The sequence below is a fragment of the Pleurodeles waltl genome, chromosome 5 (assembly GCF_031143425.1).
Source record: "Pleurodeles waltl isolate 20211129_DDA chromosome 5, aPleWal1.hap1.20221129, whole genome shotgun sequence".
In the NCBI taxonomy this organism is placed as follows: Eukaryota; Metazoa; Chordata; class Amphibia; order Caudata; family Salamandridae; genus Pleurodeles; species Pleurodeles waltl.
In genome coordinates this window covers 657,154,448-657,176,750 of record NC_090444.1, presented here as the reverse complement: position 1 = coordinate 657,176,750, position 22,303 = coordinate 657,154,448, and the positions used below count along the sequence as shown (strand labels likewise).

General features: G+C 44.9%; 1 protein-coding gene across 1 annotated transcript in view; it reads left to right on the top strand.

Moving 5' to 3' along the window:
• Positions 1–22,303, top strand: part of LAMA4 (laminin subunit alpha 4) — a 557,086-nt gene that overhangs the window by 255,993 nt on the left and 278,790 nt on the right. The window contains exon 9 of the mRNA XM_069234539.1: positions 2,214–2,365. Within this exon, the coding sequence (XP_069090640.1) occupies positions 2,214–2,365 (152 nt within the window). The remainder of the gene's footprint in view (positions 1–2,213; positions 2,366–22,303) is intronic.

Here is a 22,303-nt window from a genome sequence, read left to right as displayed (position 1 = left end):
ACGCAAATTTGGTGCAAAACTACATACTCCATATTCATACTTTGGCGCTAGACCCATGTAGAACCAAGGCCCTGATCATACTTTTTGGTGCTAAACTGCACTAACGCAGTTTTGCACCAAAAAGTTTAGCACCGACTTGCACCATTTCTGTGCACCAGCCAGGCACCATATTTATGGAATGGTGCAAGCCAGTGCAAAGGGTAGGCTAGTGTAAAAAAAAATGACCTTAGTCGGTGGGGCTGGCGGTATGAGAGAAGGGGGTTTTGCACCAAAACCATCCATACCACATGACTCCTGTCAGGAGTCATGCCCACCACACCAATGGCCAGCACAAGGGGTCAGGGTCCCCTGGGCATGGACATTGCACTCTGTGCCATGTATGGGGGCCCATTTCAGGGCCCCCTATGGCACTTTAAAAAATAAAATGAAATGCTTACCTGTACTTACCTGGGATGGGGTCCCCCATCCTCTGCTGTCCCTCTGGTGTGGGTGTCCCTGGGGCCTGGGGACGGCACCTGTGGGCTTATTCCATGGTGTTCCACCATGGAAATAGGCCCACAGGTCCCCTAATGCCTGCCCTGACCCAGGCATTAAAAAATGGGGCAAAGAAAGCTTTGCCCCATTTTTTGACTGCTCCTCCATCCCGTGCACCATTTTTGCATGGGAGTTTTGCATATGGCGTTAAGACCATAGAGTCATTTTTTGCACGGGAGCGCCTACCTTGCATCTCATTAAGGTAACGTAGGTTTTCATATCCCAAAAATAACTTTAACTCCACAAATTTGGATCTAGACGGGTCTAGCGCCAAAGTATAAATATGAAGTTTGTTTTGCACCAAATTAGAGTCAAAAACAATTACGCTAATTTGGTGCAAACATAGTATAAATGTGCCCCCAAATTTATGGAGTTAAAGTCATTTTTGGGACATGGAAGCCTACTTTGCTTCTATGGCCTTAGCACCATATTTATCCGCCTGTGCTACAATCACGCACGGCAGGGCGGAGGGGTCAAAAAATGGTGCAAACCTTGCTTTGCACCATTTTTTATTGCCTGGGTCATGGCAGGCATTAGGGGACCTGTGGGTCTATTTCCATGGTGGAACACCATGGAGTAACCCCAGAGGTGCCCTCCCCAGGCCTCAGGGACACCCCCACCCAGGTAAGTATAGGTAAGTATTTTTTTTTAAGTGCCATTGGGGGCCCTGAAATGCCCCCCCTACATGGCACTGGGTGCAATGGCCATGCTCAGGGGACTCTGGTCCCCTGTGCTGGCGAATGGGGTGGGGAGCATCACTCTTGTCTTTTCTAAGACAGGAGTCATGTGGTATGGATGGTTTTGCATCAGAAAAAGACTCTAGGATGGTTAGAGTCATTTATTTTTTACTCTAACCTGCCTAACGTCATTTTTTGGTGCAAAACCTCCTTCTTCCATACCGCCAGCCCCACCCGACTAACGTTATTATTATTTTTTTTACGCTAGCCTACCCTTTGCACCCGCATGCACCATTCCATAAATATGGTGCCCAGCTGGTACACAGAAATGGTGCAAGCCACTGCAAAACTATTTGGTGCAAAACTGCATTAGTGCAGTTTTGCACCAAAAAGTATAAATCAGGGCCTGAGTGTCAGTATCACAAAAGCATACGAGAGGCTCTCAGCAATACACTAGTGAATGCAGATTATTTTGGTTCCGATTGGAGCATTGCATTATCACTTTGTGATTGGTGGGCTGCTGCTGTCTACTCTGCAATTGCTAATGAAACTATGCTCTAGGGCAGAAATGTGCAATAAACACTAATGCGCCATATTTTATTTCAAATAAATTTCGTTTACTGTTCATTCCAGCTGTGCTCGGTGTATGTCATACTTCTGAACGTAACAACTCTCTTAGGTATCCACACTCCCTTGGACATGTGGGAAATATATCGTCTGAGATGTCAACTTGTCTTGTTTTCTTGAAAAATTGACTACTGTGGCATGTTATGCCTGAAGCATCCCTTCGGTGTTTTCAGAGATACTTTCATGGTTCTGTTAAAAAATGGCGATGAATACCGTTCTATTTATATCCCTTTTCCATCAGGAATATGCAGTATCATTGTGACATCGAATTAACGTTTCGTACCCAAAGTGCTGTCTTGCTTATAAGTCGTATCTCCATTTTATGTTCTGAAGGCACTGTCGAGTTACTGGTTTGTACCATCTTTTCTTTCTTAGATTGTGATAAATGTATCTGGGACTTGATGGATGACATCGGACGAGCAGGCCTGATGGTTGATGAAACGAAGGCAACCCTGCTAAGCATCTCCACTGGCGTTGCTGCTCAGAAGCACTTGGATGATATTAACACCACCATCATGGAACTCGAGGTAGTATAATTGTGTTCGATCCATGAGAATTTAATATCATACAATCTGAATAATGCTATATTTTATGATGTTACTCTCATAGTGATGGTCTGTGCTACTTAAGGCCATTTGAGACTATCAGAAATGCATGCCGATCAATAGTTGTTTATTTCTATAAAGCCCGCCGTAATAGTTCTGCTATTGTGAATTATACTCCAAGAGTTACTGTAACATTTCATGCAGCGTCTAGAGGCATTTAGAAAAAAATTAATTTGACCAATTTGTAATCCCAGGTATCCCCTAGTAGAAGACTAGAACAGCGATAGTGAGCTACTTTCAGACAGTCTGTATAGTCTTGAAAACCTCTGAAAAAGATGCAAACTCCCTCCACAACAACCCGTGCTTAAATTGTTAAAAAATAAGGGGCATATTTATAATGCCCTAACACCACCTTGCACCACATTAACTTAATTATTTTTTACATTAATGTAGCCAACGAGGCCAAAAAACCTGCGCTGTATTAACAGAGTGGCACAATGCATTCATTGTGCCACTCTGTAACCCTTTGTGCTACACTATGCCTGCGCTAGGCATAATGTATGCAACGGGGGCATTCCCCTGTTAATGGAGCCAAAAAAATAGCATAAGGAAATCTATGAGATTTCCTTGTGTCATTTTTTACAGCACTTTTAACGCCTGTTCAAGAGCAGGCATTAAAAGGGGGCTTCCATTCTTTAGAATGGGGCCCTATGTACTCTGAAGGAGTAGCGCCAATATTTTGGCGCTACTCCTGCAGAGTACATCAATAGCATCATGAGAAATTACGCTATTGACCTCTACCCTGTGCCACAGTGCACCATATTTTAAATACGGCGCACACATGGTGGCGGTAGGGGAGTGCTAAGGGGCACAAGGAACGTGGCACTGCACTCGGTGCAGCGCCACTTTCCATAAATCTGCACCTTAGTGCCTGACCTAAAGCTTTGCTCAGAAGCCCGTGAAATTCGGAGGTGCCAAATACCTAGGCAGCCTAGTCTAGATTCCACCTCAGGCCACCTTTATGCACAACATGACACTCCCTAGCTCTTCATCCCTTGTTCCTTCCTGCAACTGTTTTTTCCCGTCTTTCTCTTCATCTTTAATTCCCTCTTTTATGGATTTCTCTCACTTGCTTTGCCTGAAAGTCTGATGAGGAAAATTAAGTTCCAATCCCCAACAATGAGTGCCGACATGCCTCATCCATAGCCATCAGCTCAAATGAACCGCTGACAATAACCACTGCCGGAGTGACTGGTTCTATCACCTCACGCAGATCAAGAAGAGAGGAATAATAGTGCTGCACAGATGCAACGACCCTTGGCTTCATAGGAAAATTGCTGGATAAGTGTGCTATTTCCTGTGTTGTATGTGTCTTTGTGCATACACGTGAGGTAGAAAAAGGGCACGAGCTTCAACAAGTTCCATGTACGGTCCAGGAACGGGGAAAAAGGTGCCCACAGCAGCCAGCATGGGACAATGACCCACTCCAACATTGGCAGTGGAGTGTATCATGGATCTTCGACTGTGTGGCCTTGCAGATTTTTTTGACTCCCGCAACCCCCACCTGCTGCTTCTCCCAGCATAGCTGCCTCTGCAGTGATCATGTTGTCCCGTACGAACTCCCAGTTCTGAGTGGAGCAGCAACACGACCAAGCCTGAGAACTTTGGAGTGCACACATGGCCATACATCCACACAGCAATGTGGTTTCTGCCAGGGTAAATGAACTTGGTGACTGTCAGACGCACGTGTTTTGCATATGCAAGGTGAGTCCGCCTAGGCTCCCTCAAACTGATCCCTACATTAGGAATAAGAGGGGGAAAAGGAGGCTGCAGAAAGGCAACAGCCAGGAAAAAAAGTGATTCTGAAAGAATCTCGCATTTTCTTTGTGATTTTGGTGATTTGATAATTTAGTGGGATTTATCAAACAAAAACGAAGTAACAATTATGCTCCATTAGTTTTACTAACTTAAATATCATCATGGTCATATAAAGAATGGACATTCTCCAGCATAACTTGCTTGACAAGTAAACATCTATAAGCATTTCTACTGTGTTGTTCCTTTTTTAAATTATTGCCTGGGTAATACAACTATTTACATTTTTTAATCAGTTTATTTCACCCATTCTCGGTGGAGGCTGTATTACTATTCCAGAAGGATTCTACAAAAGTCTAGTCACTATATTTCTCTTCGTCCGTCCTTATAAGAGGTTGGTTCTTTTTTTGTACACGTGCCCTGAAGCACATAAAAGCAGGTAAAACGCCCTGAGGTAACTGCTAATCTTTGTACAATGTTGCTGGAAGAGGTGATCTGACTGTAATGGAATTTTGGGGGGCATTGTTAATACTAGAATGGCAATGTGTGGTACATACACGTGTGCAGTTTGGAAATAGACATGTCATGTCGATAGATGCCTTGCATGCGTCAGAATTATGAACAGTAGTAATTATCCAAAGCGAGCTGAGTCCGTCTTTAAAGTCCACAAAATAATATTTCAAGCGCATTTGTGTGTGAGAATATGCCTGCTTACATTTGGCCTGGCAAAAATAACATGGGCTAATTTTCATTTACAAAAATATCTCTCCACTGAGTTTAGACTTCTTATTACTCCAATGGGCAATGTTTTTGTAAACAATATTTAGAACACAATACATCTGTCAGACCACATTATGTCTATAATATTCCGGTACCACACCACCAATCACGCATGTACATTACTCCATTTACCTGCACACATCAAAACCAGGTTAGGGCATACATCAACAAAAAGTACCTGGGGGCATAGTTATACTCCGTTTGCGCCGAATTTGCGTCGTTTTTTTCGACGCAAATTCGGCGCAAAACTAACTCCATATTTATACTTTGGCGTTAGACGCGTCTAGCGCCAAAGTTCATGGAGTTAGCGTCATTTTTTTGCGTGAACACCTTCCTTGCGTTAATGATATGCAAGGTAGGCGTTCCCGTCTTAAAAAATGACTGCGATGCATATGCGTCGTATTTATACTCCCGGGCAAAAATGACGCCCGGGAGTGGGCGGGTCTAAAAAACCCGCATTTGAGCCGGATTTTAGCGCCTGGGTCAGGGCAGGCGTTAAGGGACCTGTGGGCTCAGAATGAGCCCAGAGGTGCCCTCCCCTGCCCCCAGGGACACCCCCTGCCACCCTTGCTCACCCCAGGAGGACACCCAAGGATGGAGGGACCCACCCTAGGGAAATTAAGGTAAGTCCAGGTAAGTATATTTTTGTAAATTTTTTTTTGTGGCATAGGGGGGCCTGATTTGTGCCCCCTTACATGCCACTATGCCCAATGACCATGCCCAGGGGACAGAAGTCCCCTGGGCATGGCCATTGGGCAAGGGGGCATGACTCCTGTCTTTGCTAAGACAGGAGTCATTTCAATGGGGGATGGGCGTCGTAAACAAATGGCGCAAATCGGGTTGTGGTGATTTTTTTGCCTCAGCCTGACTTGCACCATTTGTGGACGCCCATACGCCATTTTCCCCCTACGCCGGCGCTGCCTGGTGTACGTCGTTTTTTTTAACGCACACCAGACAGCGCCGGCGGCTAACGCCGGCTAACGTCATTGAATAAATACGGCGCCCGCATGGTGCTTCAGAATGGCGTTAGCCGGCGCTAATTTTTTTGACGCAAAACTGCGTTGGCGCAGTTTTGCGTCAAAAAGTATAAATATGGGCCCTGATATATAAGCACCATGTAGCCCCATACGATTCTCAGAAGAGGCCACTTTATTAATACAAAAGCATTCAAGCCAACAAATAATTATTTAAGATCAAAGAAACAACCGATATAACAGTGTACCTGCACATTAATGTACGATACCAACCGACAAGGTGGTTTACCTGTTAGGTCCAGTGTGAGTATTACAGTTAACTTCTATTCACATCCTATAATTTACTGGAATCATTCAACACCGAGTGCACTATGACTCCACATGATTAAATTCAGGTGTGGCTTCGACATACGTTGCAATGTGCCCTAAGATGAAACTTCTTCTTCAGGACTACATATTTTAGCATGCCATATGTATGGTTACAATGCTAGCTTTGGATCTACTTAAAAAAAAGACAAATGAGTACATACAGCTCCTAAAAACACAATATTAATAACTTGTTTTTAGCCCGCTCATATTAAATATTAGTGTACACAATTTATTCATCCATTACCATCAATTCAATCAATCACACAGTCAATGAGGATTTAAAAAGCGCGGCTAAACACCCAGTAGAGTATCCATGTGCTTGCAGGTACCAGAGGCTTATTTAAACAGATAGGACTTGAGGGCCATTTGGAATTCCAGAAGTGAGGAGTTGTCTAGTCGTGCGTGGGGAGGCTCTTCCAGGTTTTTGCTGTGATGTGAGAGAAGGAGCATTCTCCACTTCTGCTTCGGTAGATGCAGGGAGTAAAGGCAAGTGAAGGGGAGGCAGAGCGTAGTCCTCTTGATGGTTGGTGGAAGTTCAGGCGGTGGTTAATGTACACAGGTCCTTGGTTGTGTAGAGTCTTATGAGCTTGGGTCAGCAGCTTGAATTGGCATCTCTTCTGTTTGGGGAGTCAGTGGAGTTGCCTGAGGTAAGGTGTAATGTGGGTTTATCGGGGAAGGTCAAGGATGAGTCTGGCTGTGGCGTTCTGTGTGGTCTGAAGTCTCTGTAAGAGGCATGCACTGATTCCTTATTAGAGGGCATTGCCATAGTCTACTTGGCTGGTGACGAGGGCCTGTGTCATGGTGCGTCTCATGTGTAGGGGTAGCCACTTAAAGATCTTACGTAGCATGCACATAGTGAGGAAGCAGGCAGAGGAGATGGCTTTGATCTGTGATTTCATGGTGAGCTTGTTGTCAATGATGATTCAGAGATTTCTGGTGTGGTCGGAGGGAGTGGGTGTGGGTCCTAGGTCTGATGACCACCAGGAGTCATTCCAAGTGTTGCTGTTGTTGCCAAAGATCAGTACTTCATCTTGTATGTGCTCAGCTGCAGGCAGTTGTTCTTCATCCAATCAGCGATACTTATCATACATCTGTGGAAGTTGGTTTTGGTGGCGAAGGGGGTTGTCAGTGAGTGACAGGGTGAGTTGGGTGTCATCTGCATAGGACATGTTGAGACTGTGGGATCTGACGATGTTGGCCAGTGGTGTCATATATGCCTTGAAAAGGGTGTTGCTAAGGGATGAGCCCTGGGGGACACCATAGGTGATCTTCTTGGGTTCGGAGGTGAAAGGTGGGAGGTGGATCCTCTGGGTTCTTCCGGTGAGGAAAGATGTGATCCATCTGAGCGTGTCCCCTTGAATGCCAATGCAGTGAAGTCTTTCGATCAGCATGTGGTGGGATACGGTGTAGAAGGCTGCTGAGAGGTCAAGGAGGATCGAAGCTGCAAAGGCATTTCAATTTTGACACCAACAGGCATCCTAAATTTGCAATATAAAACATTTTGTTTGAAATTCATAAATAAATACAATGTCATATCGAGTTAATCATTTCTTTTTTTGTTAACAGTAGCATTTTCCAAAATTCTAACTGTGTGTTCTAGCTAGCTGAGGCTTTTAAATTGTATGGTTGTGAGAGGTGCTGTAAGATTGCTATCATTAAGTGTATTACTCGTTCTAAAATGTGTTCTCCTAAAAGTGTAGGTGGCAGAAACCACATGAAAGAAACATACCTCAGTTTATTAGAGTTGAGCGAGCAGAAGGTGGATTTTCAGAATTCCTGATTTTTTTATTTAATTATTTTTATTAGTTTTCAACGTAAAGTGAAAGCACAAACAAGAAATAAGAGACAACAGCAGGCATAATACAGGTATGACATGTAGTTCTCTTAAGATTCATTCTGGTGCTTTGATGCTTTCAGACCATGCATAAAGTGAATCATGCACCACCGGATGTCTTATTCATTTAAGTGGTTGTTTCCAGCTCTCCCCTTCCATCCAAGTCCCCTCTAAAGGCACTCCATGGGGACAATATCTTCTCCCACTTTCTTGGGCATCCATTACTTTGGTAGATTGTCTTTTTTGCAAGAATGCATCAGTCTATGTCTTGCTTCCAGTCTCCTAGGACTGATGGTTCTGCTGCACCCTCACTTTAGGGCTATATTTTGCTTAGTTACCCGAAGGCTTGAGTTTACCCACATCACATTGTATTTGGGTGGCGGGTCATTGTCCCATATATTCAATATGCAGCATTTGTCTGTATCTCCTATGGAGCATCCTATCACTACCCTTTTTGTTTCTCTGATAGATGTCCAGTATGTTTGTAGTCTCTGGCAGCCCCATATCACTTAGAGGTAGGTCCCAACCTCATCTCAGCCCCTAAGGCATACTCCTGCTGGATATCTACCCATTGCATGTAGGGCCATAGAGGAGTAGTATGAATGGCGGAGTATATGGAGTTGGACTATTCAGAACCCAGACTTGATGGCAATGTCTTTGGGTGCCCTCAGGGGTCCCTCTTCTTCCCCTTCCTCAAATCCCCCCATGTCTGCCTCCCATATAGCCTTAAGAGTCTGCAGGGAGTCAGGGGCGTTATTTATCCGTTTCTTATATATCAGGGATGTGACTTTCTTGCTGAGTTGCTTTTTCAGTATACAATCTTCTAACAGGGAGGTCTCCTTAGTTATAGTGCCCATTGGTATGTGTGTAGCCACAACGTGCTTGAGCTGGGCATATTTATAGCCTTGGGACTGTGCCAGTTGATATCGGTCTGTCATCTCTTCCAGTGTCAATGGTGAGTCACCCTTCCATACATCATCCAATTTACTTATGCCTATCAGCTTTCATTTCTCAAACCTTTGAAGTGCACCCATGTCCAACAGCATTTCGCTAGACCATAGAGGGGTCAATTCGGATTGCCAGTCCTTCCACCCCCCAAATGAACCGTGGCCACCCTCCATATGTGGATTACTGTTCTACTGTGTACTGGGAGTCAGCGAGCTAATTTGGCCTTCTAAATCATTCTCTCGTAGCCTTCCTGCCCCCAGACTAGCCGTTCTGTTTGCACTGCCGGTTCGTCCCAGGGCTTAAATGCCCAGTCATTGCCCACTGCTAGATGTGTGGCCCTGTAATACTTTCCTATGTCTGGAAGGTCTACGCCATGGTTATAAAAACACCTCAGGTCAACTTGTGTAGGGCTATTTGAGGTGGGCCATTGCCCCATAGGAAGAGCCAAATCCTGGCCTCAGTTTTGAGGAACAGAATCTGTGTGCACCAAGTATGAGGTATTCTGTAATGCATAGATCATTTGTGGCAGCAGCATCATATAAATCATGAATGCCCTTCCACGGAGGCAGAGTGGCATGGCCCACCAGTGTTGCACATCTGCCACAATATGTTCCTATACTGGAACCATTTTTTTTTATAGAAAAGATGGTGTTGGAAAGGGCCCTGCCTGTAGGGTTATCCCCAAACTTTTCTCACCCTCTTTTTTTGGCTTTAGGACTTTGGGCACTTTACCACTGCTAATCAGTGCAAAAGTGCATGTGTTCTCTCCCCTACAACTTTGTATAATTGGCTTATGCCGGGTTGGCTTATTTAATTTCCCTTTAAGTCCCTTGTAAAGTGGTGTAACATATACACAGGACCTGTAAGTTAAATGTTACTAGTGGGCCTGCAGCGCAGATTGTGTCACCCACAAAAGTAGCCTTTCAAACCTGTTTCAGGCCTGCCACTGCAGGGCCTGTGTGCTCAGTTCTCTGCCAGAGTGATTTGGAAAGTCAAACTACTTGCCAAGGCCCCTTTTTGCTCACCTAAGTCACCTCCAAGGTCGGCCCTAGATAGCCCTATGGGCAGGGTGCTGTGTATGTAAAAGGTAGGACATATGTCTTTATGCACTACATGTCATAGTAGTGACAAACAGCCTATTTCATTTTTTACTACCAAAAGAGTTGTTGCTCTTGTAATAGTATTGCATTGGAAATGCCCTGACATATGTCTAAGTGATATCTTTTGATCTATGAGGAATAGTGTGGACATGTTTAATTTGTTGGAAATGTTAGTGAGAAATCCTAATTATTGGTGTAGGTGGATTTTTCATTACCATTGTAGAAATGCCTCTTTTAGTATGAGGGCATTTCTCTGTGCTTATACCTCTAAAGCTTTTGCACCCTGACACCAGTGTCCACGTCTGGTGCAGGGTGACAGCTCCACTTGATGCATACTTTCCAGGCAGCCATCACACAGGAGGGGCTGGGTGTGACAGAAAAGGCATCTGCATACTGATAGTCTCCCTGGGATGGGGAGAGGGAGGGTCGTTCACAACTTACATGAAAATAGGCTGTGTCCTGCCCTCACACAATGGACTGATTACCCCTACTGATGTCTGGAGTCAAGGCTGGATTCAAAGGGTGTTGTGCTTGACTTGAAAGGACTCCTTTGAAGTTACCCCCTGAACAAATACATTTTTGAGTATAAGAAGAGGGGTTCTTGCCCCCTGATAAAATGAGTACTTTTGGAACCGTGACCGAACCTATGCCAGAGGAACTGCTGGACTGCACAAAGGACTGCTCTTATTTTGTTGCCCTGCTGCCTGGTGGCTGCTGGGTGGCCTAAACGACTCATCTGGATTGCTTTCCTGTATGTTGGCAACACAAAAGGATAATGGACAGAGTGTATGATGAGCAAAAGAATGATGGATTAAACCTAGATCTATGACTGGGGGTGAGTAATTGAAAACTTTCAGCACTCTGTCCATCATCCTTTTCTGTTCCCAAAATCGCACTAAGTGGGAAGGGTATGCCCAGACGTGGGTCCCTTGCTCACTGTCCCACTGGTTTAAAGCTAGCCTGGCTGATGAAGGGTGATACCCTGAAACTGGTCCCAGAATTCTTGCTTCCGTTCCAGGGAGGACCTGGCCTGGCAGTTTAAGCTGGACAGTTCACATGGGGAACAGGGTCAAGACTGATTTGGATATGGCTGGGTCCAAACTAGGAAGGCATGGTGAGCAAAAGAATGATGGATTAAACCCAGATCTGTGACTGTGGGTGAATGTTTGATTGGTTCTGCATTCCATCCGTCATTTGTGTTTTTTTTTTTACAAATTCCTGAATTCTCACAATGTCAATCAATCACTAATTTGTGAAGTGCAACACTGTCACCTTTACAGGTTTCTTGGCACTGAGGGAGCTATGTCTCAGTTGAAGAGCCATGTCTTGAGTTGTTTCCTGAATTGATTTGGCTGCAACGTAGAAGGAGCGGCGGCCGCAAATGGAGCGATGGATACAGGAAATGTTTGTGAGGTGGAGGAAGATGGAGCGAAGCTGTCTTGTTGGGGTGAATATTTAGTCTGTGGTTGAGGTATGTCAGGCCTTGATTTTGTAGTACTTTGAAGGCCAGCATGAGGATCTTGAATTGGCACCTCTTTTGGACTTGAAGCCAATGAAGGGCTCTAATGTGGAGAGGTGCTGATGGATCTAGGGAGATCTAGGATTAGTCTGCGTCCCTATGGACTGCAGTCTCTTGAGTAGCTGGGAGGGGAGACTGTTGTAGAGAGCATTGCCATAGTCGAGGCGGTTGGTAACGAGTGCGTGCATGACTGTTTTTCTTTCGCTAGTAGAGATCTACTTGAAAGTTCAGCGGAACATCCGGAGTATGCAGGAGCAGGATGAGGTCACCGAGTTAACCTGATGTTTCAGTGAGAGTTGGTGGTCTATGATGATTGTGAGGTTACAAGCATGGTCCTAAGAGGTGGGTGGGGGTCCGAGTTGCGCTGACCAAGTTTTTTTTTCCAAAGATCAGTCTTGTCGGTGTTGAGCTTGAGGCAGCTATCCTTCATCCATGCAGCTACGTCATTCATGGAGTTGTGGAAGTTGGTTTTGGTGCTGTGAGGGTCCTTGGTGAGAAAGAGGATCAGTTGGGTATCGTCAGAGTATGTAGTGATGTCATGGGATCTGATGATGTTGGCAGGGGGAGTCATCTTGATGTTGAAGAGGGTGGGACTGAGGGAAGATCCCTATGGTATGCCGCAGGTGAGTGTTTTGGGTGCGGAGGTGAAGGGTGGGAAGCGGATGCTTTGCATGCGTCCTGTTAGGAAGGAGGCAATCCACTCGAAGGTGTTATGTTGAATGCCGAAGTGGTGAAGTTTCATGAGAAGGGTGTGGTGGGAGACCATGTCAAAAGCCAGGGAGAGGTCTAGTAGGTTAAGTGCTGCTGTTTCAATGTTATTCCTTAACTCATTTTGAGTGTGAGCCAAATACAGCACTGCTTAACTGGCACAGAGATTATTTTTTGTTAATTCATTCAAAGCTACTGGTCCAGAAACAATATCCCTCTACTGAACCATAACTACCTTCAGGTGTATGTATAATGGAATGAGAAGCAACCACAGTGAGTGTCCTTGCTCAGTAGTCCTAGAAATCTTTATCAGTCCTGATCTCTCCTATACTTGAACATGGTAGTTTTGGGCCCTCTCTGTCAGTTGGACCCCATTTACGGCTCTGACAAGCCATAGTGTTTGGTCATTCTAAGTGCATAAACTAAGAATATGGTGAATTTGGAGCATGGTGGCATGTTTACTAAGCTTTGATTTACTCAGTGGTTAAGGCAGGGTTTGCCAGTGGCCTTCTTAACAACAGTTTTTGGTCTGTAGCTGTACATACCATAGTTGAGTAGCCATAAGAGGTGGTGTTCACTGAAGTGACTGAGAGAGAACAGGTCTTAATGCTGCAGGGACTATCATGGATCCCCATCTGTTTGCTGACCTTGAAGAACAAGGTGGTCGGAGGCAAAAGGTGCCATTGCTGGGGAGCTCAGAAGGCTAAGATATTATTTTACAGACTGACAATGGAGCAGAGGATCTGATGAGAACACGTGGGTGACACTGATAATGATTCTATTGAGAGGATAGCTATAATTTCTATGTACTTCTTGGAACGCTAAGACTTTTTCAGGGAATCTGCACCTTGTGGCTTGTGATGGTGCAAAATAAAAAAGACCCTTGATTGAACTGATTCAATTGACTGACAATGTAACAACACAGACAGATCCCTTCGCTTGCCAGTATGTCATGAGCACAGAAACTGAAGGGTGGCCCCGACAAGGCTTTAAACTTTTCACTATGAGGGGTAGAAAATAAGATGATTTGTGAGATGATGCAAGATGAGACTGGGTAGACTACTTGAATCTTTGACAAATTAAAATAATATATATACACACAGTTCCAAAACACGGGAGGGTTTCTTTCAAATTGATAGTTCTATATTTGATAGAAAATCAATTTATTCAAAGCAAGTGCCCTCACTCACCTTACGGTGACATGCTTCATCATAGGCTATGCTCCTCGTCAGGCCGGCGCTGCAATGCCTGACGGGCCCCACAGGGGGGCTCTTTGCCGGAGATCTTTTGTGAATAGTGAACAACCGGTCAAAAATGTTTTCTTTAGGATTGGTATAAGGTAGTTAAAAATGCGTAGAGTTAAAAAATGCTATTTATTATGATAGTAATACCTCTGACATGATTAAAAACTACACGTGGGGAGATACTAAAATGATGTCTAAACTCCCCAAATGACAGGAAGTAATGTAATCACTAAATCTCTCAATGGAGGATAGTGAAGGTAAACACAGGATCCCCTGTGTTACTCTGTAACATAGGTCAACATGTTTCTCGCTATTTAGTCAGTAAATGATCTAGTGCGATTCGTCAGGACCTTGACACTTACTTAATCCTTTAAGCAATTAGGGACCCATAATAGGGGAATCAGATTGACAGGAACCCTCCATACACTAAATGTTGGGCCCCATCGGGGAAAACATCAGACTTGAGAGGTCCACTATGGCTCTGTGTAGATCCGCAAACACTGGCAAACCTACATGCTCTGAAAATCTCCGGAACGATGAATCTTTGCCCTCCTAGGAAGATTAGTGAATAGTCTAAACCAAATGGAACTGGCAAGGCAGCAGAGGAAGTCTGTGGAGAAAGAAAAGAAAATACAATGTGCATTTTTTCATGAATTTAAAGCCATGCTGCCTGGACTGGCAACTCCCTTGGCCGAAGTGGGGGTAGCTTTCTTCTAGATCAAAGGTAGAGAAATATTTAGAAATAGTAGAGAGCAGAATTTGAAAGAGCTCCAGATATGCACGACAAGGCCTCTCTATGTTTTATGACCTGGAAAGAACTGGAAAGGTGTCTAAAGAGAACTATGGCTGCCAAGGGCACCACTAATTGGAAAGGAAGTCCAAGGCTCCCTTGGGTCTCTAAGTTTCAGAAATTCCCACTGCTGATGGGGTTCCCTTGTTGTCGGCTGATCAAGAGCTCAAATTTGCAGCAATTCACCACAGTAAATAAGAAGAAATTGATATGCATACCCTCTCTGCCAGCCCATATATGAAAACTACAACCAAAAATACTATACATTTCCTCCTAACTACCCAGGGGATGGGAATGCTCTACACCTCCAGGGACAGGGGGAGGGCAGAAACACTGTTGGTCTTTTAGGGGTGAAGGTCAAGCCTGATTTCAAGTTGGGCTGGCACCCACTGCATTATTTTTATATTTTTTAAATCTGTCTCTGGCATCCATTTGACTTTTTGCATCCCAACCCTGCCAAGACCACACCTGGGATACATTCTCTAGTCTCTCTTGCAAGGGAAGTGGGGGAAGAAAGACTATTGGGGCTTTAGAGGTTTGGCATATGGCCCAAAGAACGGCTGCTTCCACCCTATTTTTTAAATAATTATCCTGATGTCTAGTGGATTTTCCTGCCCTCACGCCAAGAAGGAAGAAATGCTCTAGGGCCGTTTAGGGTGTGAGGGGACACCTATCACATTTTTTATTTTTTTTTATTTTTTTCGTGGGAACTAGTGGGCTTTCTGTTCTCCAAACAGGGGAGGGCAGATTCAAGGTGTAACCCACAAATATGGCCCACAGGAGGAAGATTGACTGATGGGTTGGTTGTAAGGCCCGATGCTTATATAGGATGCTCCCTCCCAATTTATTTTATAAACAAATCCTAGTGTGATTTTTGCCACTCTAACGGTACTAAGGGTAAACCTCACAATCTGTCCCCAAAAGGGACAGATAGACTATGGGCCACTTATGGGATGGTGGCAGGGCCAGATGCATGGGCGGATCTCTCACACCCCATGTTTTAAAATTAGTTCCTGGCTACTAGTGGACTTTCTGAATGGGGGTGCAGAAAGACTGCAAGGCCCTGATAGGTTGGGGTTAAGGCCTGATGCATGGGACGGCCACCATACCATATTTTTAATTATATAAAATAAGCCCTGGTGCAATTAAGTTTTTTGTCCCAAGGATGGCAGACTGAAGCTAAACCCATCAATCTGCTCACAGTGGGGAAGAAAGAGAGTAAGGTCTATTAAGTGGCGGGCCATGACCAGACACCTGGATGGGGCTGCTGCAACCCATTTTTTTCTTTATAATTAATCCTTGTTTACTAGTGGGCTTTCTGCCCCCCTGGGGAGGGCAGAATGAGCATACATCATAAATCTAACTAAGGAAAGACTATAGGGCGCTGGAGGGCCGGAAGTGAGGGAGTAAGACTCAATGCCTGGGTGGGCTTTCTCCACCCGTTCTTTTTTTCCACAAAAGAATCTCTGTATATTAGGCATACCTTCTTACCCTTGTGGGCAGATTGAGGGTGGGGAGGGGGTAATTTATTGAGAGGGGCACTTGCCCATGTCTGGGATCCACTCCTTCCCCAGATCGCTGCCAGTAGACTGCCGCTATGGCCTTCTTAGGAGGGCAAACCCAAGATCTACATGAATACTGCTGCCACAAGCAACCTGCATAACATGCTGAAGGAAATGTGAGACCATCCTTAATGGTCAACTGCACGTTGAGCTAATTACATCAGTTTTGACAACATATATAACTTAGATGTTGAGAAGTAGATTATCCTATTCCAATAGGCACATAGGCCAAACAACATCCACCAAAAAACTGAGTGCCAAACCCACCAGCATTAGAAAACATCCGGAGCCCCGCACTTCAAATTATACCTATCTGACAAACATACCTATGTAAACTATTAAGAATCAGATGATCCTGGCATGCATGCATTGCCTGAACTTTGCTGAGTAACAATAGGTAGTGGTTCCTGCAGTGGAGGTGGGCATGAGGGTCAGACGTGGGACCCGGGCTCACTATGCCACTGGATTCAAGCTAGCTTGGCTGAAAAAGGGTGATATCCTGAAACTGGTCCCAGGATGCTTGTTTCTGGTCTAGGGAAAACCTGACCTGGCAGTTCAGGCTGGACTGTGCCCATGGGGAGCAGGGTCAAGACTGATTTGCATATGGCTGGGTCAAACTGGGGTGGCATGGTGAGCAAAAGAATTGATAGATGAAACCCAGATCTGTGACTGTGGTGAATGTTTGATTGGTTACACATTCCATCCATCATTTTTGTTTTTTTACTGTTGTCACCTTAAGTGTGCTGAGTATGCCCAGAAGTGGGTCCCCGGCTCACTATGCCACTGGATTCAAATTAGCCTGGCTAATGAAGGGTGATACACTGAAACTGGTCCTCGAATGCTTGTTTCTGGTCCAGGTAGCACCTGGCTTGGCAGTTTTGGATGGTCTTTTCCCATGGGGAACAGGGTCAAGACTGATTTGTATATAGCTGGGTCCAAACTGGGGTGGCATGGTGAGAAAAAGAATTGATGGATTAAATCCAGATCTGTGACTGGGGTTGAATGTTTGATTGGTTCCACATTCCATCCATTATTTGTGTTTTTTTGTTTTTGTCATCCTAAGTGCACTGGGTATGCCCAGACATGGATCCCACGCTCACTATACCATTGAATTCAAGCTTGCCTGGCTGGTGAAGGGTGATGCCCTGAAACCGGACCAAAGATGCTTGTTTCTAGTCTAGGGAGGACCTGGCCTGGAAGTTCAGGCTGAACTATTCCCATGGGGTACAGGCTCAAGAGTGATTTGCATATGGCTGGGTCCAAACTGGGGAAGCATGGTGAGCAAAAGAATATATGAAATAAACCCAGATCTGTGACTGGGGGTGAATGTTTGATTGGTTTCGCATTCCGTCCATCATTTGTGGGTTTTTTGCTTTTTTCACCCTAAGTGCGCCAGGTATACACAGACGTGGGTCCCGGGCTCACTATGCCACTGGATTTAATGTAGTCTGGTTGATGAAGGGTGATATCCTGAAAGCGGTTCCAGGATGCTTGTTTTCAGTCCATGGAGGACCTGGCCTGGCAGTTCAGGCTGGACTCTTCCCATGGAGAACAGAATCAAGGCTGATTTGCATATGGGTGGGTCCAAACTGGGGTGGCATGGTGAGCAAAATAATTGATGAATTAAACCCAGATCTGTGACTGGGGGTGAATGTTTGATTGGTTCTGCATTCTGTCCATCATTTGTGTTTTTTTGCTTTTGTCACCCCAAGTGCACCGGGTATGCCCAGACGTGGATCCCCGGCCCACTATGCCACTGGATTCAAGCTAGCCTGGCTGATGAAGGGTGATAGCCTGAAAATGTTCCCAGGATGCTTGTTTCTGGTTCAGGGAGGACCTGGCTTGGCAGTTTTGGATGGTCTTTTCCCATGGGGAACAGGGTCAAGACTGATTTGTATATAGCTGGGTCCAAACTGGGGTGGCATGGTGAGCAAAATAATTGATGGATTAAACCCAGATCTGTGATTGGGGTTGAATGTTTGATTGGTTCCACATTCCATCCATTATTTGTGTGTTTTTGTTTGTGTCATCATAAGTGCACTGGGTATGCCCAGACATGGATCCCACGCTCACTATACCATTGAATTCAAGCTTGCCTGGCTGATGAAGGGTGATGCCCTGAAACCGGACCAAAGATGCTTGTTTCTAGTCTATGGAGGACCTGGCCTGGAAGTTCAGGCTGAACTATTCCCATGGGGTACAGGCTCAAGAGTGATTTGCATATGGCTGGGTCCAAACTGGGGAAGCATGGTGAGCAAAAGAATATATGAAATAAACCCAGATCTGTGACTGGGGGTGAATGTTTGATTGGTTTCGCATTCCGTCCATCATTTGTGTTTTTTTTGCTTTTTTCACCCTAAGTGCGCCAGGTATACACAGACGTGGGTCCCGGGCTCACTATGCCACTGGATTTAATGTAGTCTGGTTGATGAAGGGTGATATCCTGAAAGCGGTTCCAGGATGCTTGTTTTCAGTCCATGGAGGACCTGGCCTGGCAGTTCAGGCTGGACTCTTCCCATGGAGAACAGAATCAAGGCTGATTTGCATATGGGTGGGTCCAAACTGGGGTGGCATGGTGAGCAAAATAATTGATGAATTAAACCCAGATCTGTGACTGGGGGTGAATGTTTGATTGGTTCTGCATTCTGTCCATCATTTGTGTTTTTTTGCTTTTGTCACCCCAAGTGCACCGGGTATGCCCAGACGTGGATCCCCGGCCCACTATGCCACTGGATTCAAGCTAGCCTGGCTGATGAAGGGTGATAGCCTGAAAATGTTCCCAGGATGCTTGTTTCTGGTTCAGGGAGGACCTGGCTTGGCAGTTTTGGATGGTCTTTTCCCATGGGGAACAGGGTCAAGACTGATTTGTATATAGCTGGGTCCAAACTGGGGTGGCATGGTGAGCAAAATAATTGATGGATTAAACCCAGATCTGTGATTGGGGTTGAATGTTTGATTGGTTCCACATTCCATCCATTATTTGTGTGTTTTTGTTTTTGTCATCATAAGTGCACTGGGTATGCCCAGACGTGGATCCCACACTCACTATGCCATTGAATTCAAGCTTGCCTGGCTGATGAAGGGTGATGCCCTGAAACCGGACCAAAGATGCTTGTTTCTAGTCTAGGGAGGACCTGGCCTGGCAGTTCAGGCTGAACTATTCCCATGGGGTACAGGCTCAAGAGTGATTTGCATATGGCTGGGTCCAAACTGGGGAAGCATGGTGAGCAAAATAATATATGAAATAAACCCAGATCTGTGACTGGGGGTGAATGTTTGATTGGTTTCGCATTCTGTCCATCATTTGTGGTTTTCTTGCTTTTTTTCACCCTAAGTGCACCAGGTATGCACAGACGTGGGTCCCGGGCTCACTATGCCACTGGATTTAAGGTAGTCTGGTTGATGAAGGGTGATATCCTGAAAGCGGTTCCAGGATGCTTGTTTTCGGTCCATGGAGGACCTGGCCTGGCAGTTCAGGCTGGACTCTTCCCATGGAGAACAGAATCAAGGCTGATTTGCATATGGGTAGGTCCAAACTGGGGTGGCATGGTGAGCAAAATAATTGATGAATTAAACCCAGATCTGCGACTGGGGGTGAATGTTTGATTGGTTCTGCATTCTGTCCATCATTTGCGTTTTTTTGCTTTTGTCACCCCAAGTGCACCGGGTATGCCCAGACGTGGGTCCCCGGCCCACCATACCATTGGATTCAAGCTAGCCTGGCTGATGAAGGGTGATACCCTGAAAATGTTCCCAGGATGCTTGTTTCTGGTTCTGGGAGGACCTGGCCTGGCAGTTCGGGCTGGACTGTTCCCAGAGGGAACAGGATCAAGACTGGTTTGTTTATGGCTGGGTCCAAACTGGTGTGGCATGGTGAGCAAAAGAATTGATGGATTAAACCCAGATCTGTGACTGTGGGTGAATGTTTGATTGGTTCCGCATTCTGTCCGTCATTTGTGTTTTTTTACTTTCCAAAAGTAGCATTTTCAAACACAATCTAAAAACCAACTACATTAAACAATGTATTTTTAAATTGTGAGTTCAGAGACCCCAAACTCCATATGTGTAACTGCTCCCAGAGGGCATAATAATGTTTAAAGGCAGCCCCCATATTAACCTATGAGAGAGATAGGCCTTGTAACAGTGAAAAACGAATTTAGCAGTATTTCACTGTAAGGACATGTAGAACACATAAGTACACGTCCCACCTGTAACATACACTGCACCCTGCTGATGGGGCTACCTAGGGCCTTCCTTAGGGGATGCCTTACAAGTATAAAAAGGGGAGGGTCAGGCCTGGCAAGTGGGTACACTTGCCAAGTCGAATTGGCAGTTTAAAACTGCACATACAGACACTGCGGTGGCAGTGTCTGAGCCATGTTTACAGGGCTACTAAGGTGTGTGGCACAACCTGTGCAGCAGGCCCTCTAGTAACGTTTGATTTACAGGCCCAGGGCATCTCTAGTGCAGTGTACTAGGGACTTACTAGTAAATCAAATATGCCAATCATGGAAAGTCAATTTACACATACATTTTAGATAGGAGCACTTGCACTTTAACACTGGAGAGCAGTGGTAAAGTGCCCAGAGTCACAAAAACAGCAAAAACAGAGTCCAGCACACATCAACAACCTGGGAGACAGAGGTAAAAAGTTAGGAGAGAACACGCCAAGGATGCCAAGTCTAACACTCCACATCAATATTGATTACACCAATCAAAAAATGAAGAGTAACCAGTTAATATTTTCATAAGGACTGTCACAGTGCAGGATCACATGCTACTTTGTTTATTAACTTTTGGTCCTATTGATAACTAAGCTAAAGAGTGGGAAGTGAATTATGTTGAAAGTTTGAGATATATATTCACTTAAAAAACCAAAGGTTACAGGGACGTTATAGTAAGGCCCACATTTCAAACATCAAATACTTTATTTGGTTAGATAAAATCAACCATAAAACAAATAAATATATATCATATTTATAAAGCTTAAAATACATCCAGAGTATCATTTCCCATACAAAATTAAATAAATAAAAACATATAAAGAAGATTAAGAGGGATTTGCACTATTCCGCCAGGTTATGGCTCCCTTTGAAAAGGACCCTACCCCCCGCCACACCAGCACATCAGAGGCCATGCGTAGCCAAAGATAAGCTGGGCGATACTGCACAAAGCTCCTTTCCCTCAACAGGGGGAGTAAAAATTGATGCCTAAATGGTGCATAACAATCATAAAACAAAGTAAAATGGATCAAGGACTGTGAGGACACTCCATCACACTGACAGATTGGTATGGAGTTTGGATTAAACTGTCCCAGCGGAAAACATAAATTGCTTCTGATTATTCCTAACTGAAAACGCAAGATGAGTATCCTTTCTCAGACATTTTCTATCACTAAAAGATACATCTGTGGTCCCTCCAATAGGAAATCGCTCACTGATTGCTTCCTTAGTTCCTCTGTCTCCCTCTTGGCTCCTAAGATTATGAGAAGATTCTCCTTTGCCCAGCGTTTATCAGAACGTGTTAATCCCTCTGGGGCATTAAACATATCTGGATGACCAAGGGATATAGCTACTTCTCTTATGTATGACAGCCATGGACGATCCATCGCGTGATCACATATCATACAGTCACGCAGGATTTCCCTTTTTAAGGAGGCAGCCTCATCCAACCAGATGGATATCCATAACAAAAAAGGAGCATTCTTAATAGCATCCTCTATAAAGTCCAGATCCAATTCTACATGCGTGCAAAAACCGGAGGTGTTTTGTCCCACACCTAACAGCCTTCTACAAATGCGATTTTCCTCTTTCATAGGGGCCCTGCTAGCTGAGTAGCCCCAGAGTGGTGCCCCATACATTAAGACTGGGAGACATTTACGCTTATACACTTCAAGCATGGGCTTTATAGGTTTGTTACCCACTTTTGCAGCAAACTCAAAGGTAGCTCCTACCGTGGCATTAAAACGCACACATCTCCTGGAGATGCAGAGTTTCCAGATACTCTTCTCATCAAAGTTTACTCCTAAATAGGGGAATTCCTGTACATGGCTTATTACTTGGTCATGGATCTTGAGCCCACCCATCCTACTCGAAGGTTTGCCACAAACCATAAAGTGTGATTTACTACTATTAATCTCTAAGTCTAAATTAGACATAACATTTCCATTAGCTTTAACCACCTCATGGAGGCCATTCATGGTGCGGGCCATAAGAACTGCATCATCCGCATAAATCAGAACCGGGACACTCTTTCCATTTATTACGGGAACATCCTT